Below are 10,000 nucleotides of genomic sequence, written 5' to 3'. Positions count from 1 at the left end.
TGTTGCTTGAGAGCGAGGCTAGTGAGTCTAATTGGCACATAAAAGAATACATTTTTGGCCGCCATTTATGCATTCGGTCTATGTTGTACCCAATTCAAATCTCCCGGAACTAAGATTCTTTGTGTATTGTATTTGAATGATAATGTTTTATTCCCAAAGGGTTTGAATTGGGTACAACGTTGAGTTGGCCGATTAGGTCTATTAGTAAAAATAGTTTATTGAAATATGCAGTTCTTTGTGAAATTTCATTTTCACTTCAAGTTATAGTACATTTTAGTCACCTATTTAACTTGAGTGCATGATCATTTTTCCTCAGAAACCTGTTCTGTGACTATTACAACTCTCAGCAAAAGATTTACTGTAAAAGACTCCGGGTTTTGTGTCCGGAACACACCAAGGAACCAAAGGTAACGCGACTGACTCGTCTTTTTTTCAGAGCGGTCAGTTTAGTTTCTAAACTGTGGTGCTGCGTCGGTGGGAAAGTGAACACAAAAATGAGTTTGAATAGGCCATTTCCGAGTTCATGTCTGCCTCCTCTTCAAAGCGAGTCTACGTGCGAAGTTTTTCTTATGATAATTAGTTTGCTTTCATATGTAAAGTAGAGCTAATTACCATCACAAAAACTTCGCACTTAGACTCGCTTTGAAGTGGAAGCAGACGTGAACTCGGAAATGGCCTATTGATAAACTCATTCTGTGCCTCACCTATATATCCAGGTTTGCACGCAGCTGCAAAAATTGCAATTTTTCGCATAAATCGTAAAAGCTGAAAAGAAGAAGATAAGTCTGCAACTTGGACTCAAACCTGGACATCTCTCCTGTGCCTGGGTTTAAAACAGCATTCCCGCTTGTGCCAAGTTTCCCTCGCACGTTCTAATTTTGCTGCGCGTGGATCGCGTGTTCTCTCGCTTAATGGAAAGATCTTTTTCTGTGTCTTACTCTGCGATTGAAAACGCTTTGTCTGCTTGTTTTTGAAAGATTTCTGCTTCGGACGTGTGTGGCTGTCCAGTTGTTTGGAACGTGTTTGAAGAAACTGGAGATTTTTGTCGCGCTTCAAAGAGGAAATGTGTAAAACATTACTGCTGGGAAAAACTGCGACGAGCTGAGATTGACTTACAGAGAATTCAACAGGTTTGTGTTTGCACCCTATTAGTAGCTGGTGTTTTATTTTCTTCGAAGAAGCTCTTTAATTGTTAAATTTTGCGAGAGGAAGGGGTACTCGCGCGTGACATCTCGATCATAATGAAATGAAATCTAGACACTACATTCACAAGCTTCAGTTACCATTGTAGACTTGTACATTATTAGGTGGGAGATTGGGTTAAATAATCTTAAAAGCACCCTCACTTTGGGACCCCAAGAGCAAGGTTTTGGTAAACATTTGCAGTCTCCTGCACAAGAACAAACATAATCGTGGCAGGAAAATGGTCTTATATTTGCTGGATTGATAAGGAAAACGTGAATAAGATCTTCTTTTTCGAGACGGATATGTCTGAATTTTTTTTCTTTTTTTAATATTGTAAATGAAACCAATCGCCTATTAGCTGACCTTGTCTTTGTGGCTTGTTTTTTTTTTTTCCAGTGGCTTAAACTCGAAGAGGCTTTTGAACAAGAAAGATCTTTAAGATTTAGAGCGGCGCAAAGAGGAGGAGTACTGGGACTTTTGCTTCATAGGACAATTTGTCACGATTAGTTACCAGGCTATTGCACCCTTCTGGATCAGCGCCCACTCTTTTGCGTACTTACAAAGTGAAAGGGAACCTCGAAAAACGAGTTTAGTCTTGTTGTTTGACCTTTTCCTCGTTCTTACACGGCTTTTCCCCATACTCCATTTACGGGTTCGTAAACGTCACCGAAACACTGGGACCAAGTGACTTGCAACATATTGATGGAGATGGGACCTACAAGAGAGAAGACCTATAAAACTGGCAACTTCAGGGAGGACGCTATTTGTTGGTTATCAACACTTGTAAATAGATAAGAATAAATCGTTTTATTTTTTTTCACATTACCCTTGATTTGTTCTTGACGTTTAACCGCTAAGGCCTGAAATTTTCAACACTGCACCGTTATGTTCAAATTCCGTTCAAGGCTGAATTTTTCAGGCTTTCCTTTCGTTACTGCTTAAAACCCCCAGAAGTTAACGGGTATTGAGAATGAAGGATATTATCAGCGTAACAAGTGTGAACTTGATATAATACCGAAATCCATGATACTATTTGTGAGAATAAACATTTCGACTGTGAGAATGAAAACATTAAGTAACGTTCGTGACTGCATTGATAAAAAATCTGAAAATGCTCCTTTCCGCAGTACATATTTGTCTTGCAGAAGACAAAACAGAATGAGAAACGCATCAATGACAACATAATCACAAATCTCACAACACAAAAACATTCTTTAAACAAGTTTTTTTAGGATTATCAAACGCTGTGAACCAAATACTAAACTTACGTTGTATGTTCAATTTATTGTAAGTTTGTGTAAGTGTTTTCGGCTCGTTTTAAACTGGAAAAAAATCGCTTCGCTGCGCATGCGTGATTACACGTGTCGTCGTCAATGAAATTTCTGTTTTCACTGGGTTTGTTCCTTGCTCAGTTGTCGTTAGTATTGGACTCTAGCAAAAACGGCTCTGAATCAGGAGAAAGATGACAAATGTTGTGAAACATTGGAGGGGAACCCTGGGGGACATTTGGTCAGTCGCTTTGACCTGCTCTTTGATGACAATAATAATAATTTGTTGGAACGCTAAGAGGGCTTTTCAGACCAAGTCATTGTTTTTTTACATCAACGAATTTTCGAGGGAGGGGGTGGGGGTTTGATGCCGCAGCTTGCCATGCCCATCTGCTACAGGACAGGACCTATTTTCACCAGTCACAGCATCCCAGGTCGTTCAACTCGCGTCTTGGAGTCGGTGACACCTGATGAAGCGAGCCGTGTTCATTGAACTGTGACATATCTCGTGAAATACTATTCAGGATAAAAATCGTCTTAATGTCTTGTAGTATTCAGGGTCGACAAAATCCTCCATTTCCTCCTTTGTGACCCAAATGTGATCGCTGTAATCTTCACTCAGTCTCACATAGCCTGTTGCATAATTCACTTTGTAGAAAAACACCTGGAAAATACGAATAAATTCTCAAACGAAGAATCACGTGAACACGAAACATAATAACCCTTCACGATAGCCGCCATGTTGGTTTTCAAATTGTCATGCAAATTATCCACGTGTTATGCTGGGGGGCAAACATTGGAATAAAGGCAAATTGCAGAAAATCGGCTCGTCGAAATATTGAATTAACATTGCTGAAAGTACATTTTACAATAATTTTATATCTTTTGATTGCCTCCGACATTTTGACTTTCTACTTCGTTATCTGCTCAATTTTCGCTAAAAAAACATCGAAGTAACTTGTGTAAGCATTCTATTTTACTCCTTAGGTGATAAACATTGAATGAACGTGAAACAAGTCATCTGTGCGGCTAAGATGTTCGTTATAACCTCTCAAACTTGTGTTCTTTGCCCCCTCACAAGTGTGTAGCTAATTTGCATGATGAAGACAAATCCAACATGGCGGCTATCGTGAATAAGGTCTATTTAATTGTGTTCGACGAAAGGGAACGCAGTTCATAATCATGGGGTGTCCTGTGGTTTCAAAGGTGACCTTTTTTGAGATTTTTTCGTTGACCGTATATCTAGACTGCTAACAGTCCCTTTTGAATCAGTCGAACCGCCCGCTTTGGTCACGCAAGCGAGCCGAGGGGAAAATGGTGATAAAGCGACATGAATCTGATTGGCTAGGAACCAAGATAGTAGCGAGGCTCTGCCACGGTAAATTCCGACAAGCGACATGGCCGAAAAAGTAACGACAGCACTTAAACTGAAATCGCGACAAACTACATCCTCTCTTTAAATTTCCGACAGCAAAGGTCAGGACCGACACGAGACCTCTTTTAATATTCAGACAAGCGACACTGGACACCCCCCCCCCCCACCCTTCTTCCTTCCTGGCAGGGCCTCAGTAGCCTATTAAACCAATGATAAGCTCTTAGTGATTCCTGCGAAGTTCCAGTCCTTTCTGGGGCTAAAGTCAAAGGTGCTCCATTATTTTTACGAAATCGTTCATTTCATGTGCTTTTTTTAAAGGCATGAAGCTCAACTTGCCTTGTTTGATTTGTTGTTGTAATTCTTTACCACAGCAATGGGTGCGTTGCTTAGGAACTGAACATTTAAGTCTGTACCGCAAGTTTGAGTTAAGCACATTGACGCAACCTGTAAAGGAACAAAAAACTTAGAGAAGTGCAGAGTGTTAAGACTTCTCCTGAATTACCATTGAGGCATCATAATTTTTAGTCAGCAAAACCTTGAGTACAAAGGCCTTGCAGTGTCAGCCTTCCTGTGCTGCGATCAGGCGTTCTTTCCTTCAGAGAGGGCGCGTCTAAAGAAAAGACAGCCTGATTGCAGGTTATAGCCTTCCTCTTTACAGGGACCGGGATCAGGGTATTTTCAGGATTCGACCAAAATATGGCGCGGGATTCGCAAGAATGCAACGGGAAATGAGATATTACTGCTTCCCGGGAATCGAGGTTCTCCAAAAGTAGGGCACAGAATGCGGGATTTTTTTGCCTGCTTATCTGTTGGTCGGGAATTCGTGAATCGTGACGACCCAAATTTCAAATCAAGACGCGGTGGAGGCTGTTTCTGTAAGCTTTCTTTCAAGGACAGTACGCACGCGTACGGGACGACTTATCACGCTCTCATATCCTGCTCTTTCGTCATACTGAGGTATGAAAAGATATTTCCTTTTTTTACAAAGGGATTAAACATGTCTAAATGTAAAATAAATCGAAAGGATCAATGTTTTGTCTTACATTTATTAGCTTTTTCTGAAATTAGTATTTTTTAACACGGGATTCGGGAGAGCGATGATAAAACCGTGGAATGCGGGATTTTCGGGAAATGGAGCGGGGATGTTGGATCAGAACCCCATTCCCAGATCCTGATAAGATAGTTCGTTACTTTTTCAAGTAAATGTGTCTTTGAGTGCGCCCAAGCTACATCCAAAAGTTTAAATACTGCCTCCTTTTTCTGAAGGCCGGGCCAAACGCACGCAATACATTTCAAACGGCAACATCTTGCAACATTGTTGCGCGCTATCAAGAAAACATCAAGAAAGTGGACGGACAGGGAGATCACGTCGTTAATAGATATGTCGGAAGAGCTTCCCTTGCCTTTGGAACATATTCAAGAAGTCGTACCACTCAAGGGAGACAAGGGAACAACCAACCTCGTTCCCAGGGACTCTCTGCCTCCTTTGTCGTTTGTCTTTCTCCTCAACGACAAAGGAGGCAGAGAAGAGAGACCCTGGAAACGAGGTTGGGGAACAGACTGCAAAGTTCAAGGTGTTCCTGCACTCTCGACTATCCAGGAAGGAAGTGTTTGCAGCACAGCGTGGAGTTAACAGTAAGGTATGCCTATTGTTTCATGCCCTGTTTTAGTGACAATCCTCCTTGATCAAACTTACCAAAAAGACATTCGATCCTATTCCTAAACTAGTTAATCATCGGAGAATTACACACAGATTGTAATACCTACATGTATCGCAACCTGCTTGCAGGAAGTAGGTTGTGTTACCTAGCAAGATATTCTGAGCCAGACAAATTAAGCCGCCCTATTGAAGGAGTTAGTGGAAGATCCGGGATAATTGACAAAGTGAGTGGGGGTTTTAGCTTCCACCAACTCGTTCAATATGGCGACCTGATTTGCTGAGCTTTCATCTTGGCTACAAAACACAACCTTAATGCTGCTTGTACCTGTTGAAGTGTTTCATTTCCGTCTGCCACAACTTCTGCACTCGGTGGTTCCCAACTTTGAGAGTCTTTTTGCTTCTTCACCAACAGCACAAGAGTTTCATGAAGCTTCCGTTGTAATGATCTCAGATCATTGAGTTCATCTGCTTCTGTGTACCTTGCTGCTGGTACAAATGCCTTCCATTCTTCTTCTTGTTCTTCTTCAAATTCCTGACAAAGATATCTCAACCATGTTAAGTACGATGGACAAAAGTTTTGAGTGGCAAAAAATTGCCTTTAAAGACATTGTTCAGGGCTGTTACCAAGGGCCTTCAAACAACTTCACAGGTACAATAACAAATGTAAACCGAGCTGGAGATCATTAGCAATGCACTATCGGCAAATACATCCCACAATTCACTTCTTCCAGAAGACCAACAGCAGTATTAGCGCATTAGATCATATTTAAATGTTATTTTGTCCCAGTATTATTATTATTGTTGTTGTTGTTATTATTATTATTATTATTATTATTATTATTATTATTATTATTATTATTATTATTATTAGTCGATTCTCTTTAGTTGTAGGGTGTTCTACTGGGTAATGTTTATTGTGTCTCAGTAACTCCCCGTTGCTTAGAGAGACAACACTTTCCGCAACAGGTGAGCAGTTCCAAGAATGGCCGATCATCATCATCATCATCATCATCATTATTATTATTATTATTATTATTATTATATTCTTCTTCTTTTACGTCAAAGATATCTCATGATCCGTAGGCGCACTCTGATTATGGATTATTCTTGATTCTCCAATCTCAGCAAGTCTAATAGCTTGCGATGGCTTCCTGCGTGTCCACTCACAGATGTCCTTCACCCAACTTCTCCGTGGCCTACCACGCCCTCTGTCTCCAGGGACTCGTCCATGCATGATGGTGTTAGCTAACCTAAGTTCACTGGGTTGTCTCGTGACATGGCCAAATAATTTCATTTTCCTTTCCTGCACAATTTGGATTAGGAGTTTCTGTACTCCAGCTAAGCCTTCCACATGTTCTTTCACTGACTCGTTTGTGCGTCTGTCCCTCCAAGAGATGCCCAGCAATCTTCTATAGCACATACATTCAAATGCATTGAACTTCTTTAAAATCTCTTCGCTGTATGTACAGGATTCGCATCCGTAAAGTAAAACAGGAATCACAATCGATCGTAATAATCTCAGTTTCACCCCGAAGCTAATTTTTTGACTTTTCCACAATTTATCCACTTTGATTAAAGACGATGGCCATTGCTGCTCGCATCTTTACTTCATTTGTCGATCTACCTGTATCAGGCATATTACAGCCCAAATACTTAAATTGTTTGGCTTGCTCCAACTGCTTCCCAGACAACTTAACAGGTGATCTTAATGTTTCAGGTGTTTTACCTACTACAAGGGTTTTACTCTTCTCTGCACTTATCTCCATTCCGAATCTCGTCGACTCTGTGTTCAATCTATTGCCAAGGTCCTGTTGGTCCTGTTGTTGTTTGTGATTACAGCAATGTCATCAGCGAATCGAAGGTTATTCACCAGCAGATCTTGAACACAAACGCCACCTGTGGACTCTTCGACTGATCTGCTTACAATCTCCTCCAAAGAGACATTGAAAAGACTTGGCGACAAAACACACCGTTGTCTCACCCCAACGCTACATCTCGCTAAATTTCGCTCCGACCCTCACTGTGCTTGTTGACTTCGTATAAAGTTGCTCAAGTGCTCTCATAATGTCCTCATCTATCCCATAATTCATCAGCACTGCCCATATAGCATCATGCCATACCCTATCAAATACTTTTCCGTAATCGACGAAATTCAAGAATACTTTTGAGTCATGTTCGATGTTCTTTTCGCACAATATTCTGAGATTGGTTACTTGCTCCGCTGCGCCCCTTCCCGCTCTACACAGTTGGTGCAATTCTCTTTTGAAGGATCTTCAACATCACTTTGCTTGCATGACTGATAAGTGCAATTGCTATATAGCTGAGTTTTTCCCCCAGCAGCGCGCGCTCTCATTGGTTACTTCGAGGTCACCCGACATCTAACAATACAACTGTTTCCCGCCAAAAGTCTCTGAGCGGGTAACAGTGCAAAATCTATGACGTCAGAGGGTAACAGTGCACTGTTACCCGCGAATGTTGACCGACGACCGCCGTTGCTGTTGCCATTGCTCGTTTTTTCTTTTTGTGCTATAGAACAAATCACTTAATGACTGGTCCCGAGGGTCCCGAGGCGCAGCCGAGGGAAACATTGAGATTCTCAGGAAACAAAATTAACTGTTTCCCTCGGGACCAGTCATTAAGCGTTTATTGTTCTGTGATCAGCACACTTAAACGACGCCTTCTTTGGGATTGGAATTAGGATTGACGTTGTCCAGTCTTCAGGCCAAATTCCCGTTTTTAGAATGTTGTTGCAAATATCCTGCAATATCTCTATGACTAAGGCAAACGCGGCCATTTTTAACCCGGGCTCCGACCGATCCGGTATGAGAGTACTCTGTTGATCCAGCACCATTGTGTTTCAAAGGGCAAAGGACCCCGGTGGTGCAAATCTCCTCTCCGGGTGTGGATGGCCGTTGGCTCCTAGGAGCTCATCCACCCTTTGACAGATTTTGTTTTTAGTTCTGCTGGGTGTTGACACTGTGTCGTTCGAGACTAACGCTAATGATTTAATCACTGTAATATGAAGATTCTAAACTTATAATGGTTTACGTCACAGTAGCTCGTTAGATTGTGAACATTTTCGTTGTAACGGAAGCAGATTGAGAAGCCACCATGTAACCGTGCATTTGATATTTAAGACCTTGTTTCTGCTTTGTAATTATTACTTATGATGACGTCCATATTTCTTAGATTTCGAACGCATTCCTCCTCACGTACGCTACTGAATAAAATGCAACTGTGATAAGCCTGTGTTTGAAACCGATGGTGTTAAAGGACCGTGAACAACCAAACACACACACCATCCTCCACCAGACTGGCTAGACAGGTGTGGGGGAGCCAGTTTAGTCCCCGACCATCCGACCATGTATTATTAATACATTTTTATGGAGGCTTGAAGGTGTTTTCAGCTAAGTGCACACCTATAAGCATACTAGCACAACTTAAGTTGCTTGACAAAAGAGCCAAAAAATGCGTCTGCTCCCCACAGGCTATAGGCATATATACACAATACTTAATTAAGTTGCTTGCAGTAGCTGATGAATGAAAACAGGTGACACAACCTAAAATTGTGAAAACCGGAAATAAATTTTGTCTCGAAATTCAGCTCCGTGACCTCCCCTGTTCTTTTGCATACAATGTACTTAAATTTTCCTTGGTTAAAAATTATTCAGACTAGTTTGTTTTTTTACTTCCCTTTATCTTATAGACATTACCATAATCTGAACAGTAAGAATAATGGTTTTATCATTTGAAGACTGATTTAACTTTATTTTTCACAATTCCCAACAGTTAAATCTTTTTCTGAAAGCTCAGGAAAGTGAACTGCCATTTTCACACAAGAGCGTGGTTTCAATTACGCATGAGCAAAATATTATATGCAGCAAAACACTTATTTGGAGACAGTTATTTGCAGGTCATGTGGTGGGCTCTTGGCCATTGAAAAGGAAGGCAAAAATACATCGAATGATAATAATAATTCTCTGCAGTCACCATGAAGGCAAGCAGTACAACAAACTTACCTTTCGCTCTGATTCAAAGGCTCCTATGGCCAGACTCTCGTCATCATCTTCATCTTTGACCTTATTCTTTCTCTGTATTATTGCTTCCCACTGCACTTCGTCCTCAGACAAAGCACTGTGTTCTAACTCCAGTTGATCTTGAAGCTGTTCATAAGCTATTTCTAACTCGGATTTCTCCTTGGTTATGACAGGTAAACGTTGAACACATACGGCACTGAAAATCCTTGATCTTTTAGCCTGTGTTTGTGCCAAGCTGTGGTTTTGGCGATAAGTACAATAAGTAAGGGAGCCTGCAAAGAAAATTCATGGCTTAAGTTCTAGTAAGAATCAGGCCTACACTTGATTTTTATTTATCTGAATTCTCAAGGGTTTCATTAAGATTTTGAACAGTTGGGCCAGAGGTTAGTGCACCTGGGCAAGGTCTCAGCTTACGAGCCAGAAGGCCCAATCAGGCCAGCACTTATCTTCGGTTTCATTAGCATGAAGTGACTAG

General features: G+C 41.2%; 2 protein-coding genes across 2 annotated transcripts in view; one reads left to right on the top strand and one right to left on the bottom strand.

Annotated features, from left to right (window-relative positions):
* The window catches only part of LOC138009434 (CXXC-type zinc finger protein 1-like), a 24,166-nt gene extending 22,157 nt beyond the window's left edge, over positions 1-2,009 (top strand). Inside the window, exons 15-17 of the mRNA XM_068856448.1 lie at positions 317-407; positions 978-1,130; positions 1,582-2,009. Of these exons, the coding sequence (XP_068712549.1) occupies positions 317-407; positions 978-1,130; positions 1,582-1,692 (355 nt within the window). The 3' untranslated portion in view covers positions 1,693-2,009. The remainder of the gene's footprint in view (positions 1-316; positions 408-977; positions 1,131-1,581) is intronic.
* Positions 1,975-10,000, bottom strand: part of LOC138009436 (large ribosomal subunit protein mL46-like) — an 11,187-nt gene continuing 3,161 nt past the window's right edge. The window contains exons 2-5 of the mRNA XM_068856450.1: positions 9,508-9,797; positions 5,814-6,020; positions 4,165-4,272; positions 1,975-3,117 (exon numbers count right to left, since the gene is read on the bottom strand). Of these exons, the coding sequence (XP_068712551.1) occupies positions 2,974-3,117; positions 4,165-4,272; positions 5,814-6,020; positions 9,508-9,797 (749 nt within the window). The 3' untranslated portion in view covers positions 1,975-2,973. The remainder of the gene's footprint in view (positions 3,118-4,164; positions 4,273-5,813; positions 6,021-9,507; positions 9,798-10,000) is intronic.

This window comes from Montipora foliosa, chromosome 7 (genome assembly GCF_036669935.1).
Source record: "Montipora foliosa isolate CH-2021 chromosome 7, ASM3666993v2, whole genome shotgun sequence".
In the NCBI taxonomy this organism is placed as follows: domain Eukaryota; kingdom Metazoa; phylum Cnidaria; class Anthozoa; order Scleractinia; family Acroporidae; genus Montipora; species Montipora foliosa.
The sequence above is the reverse complement of the archived record's forward strand: the minus strand, read 5'-3'. Positions and strand labels throughout refer to the sequence as shown.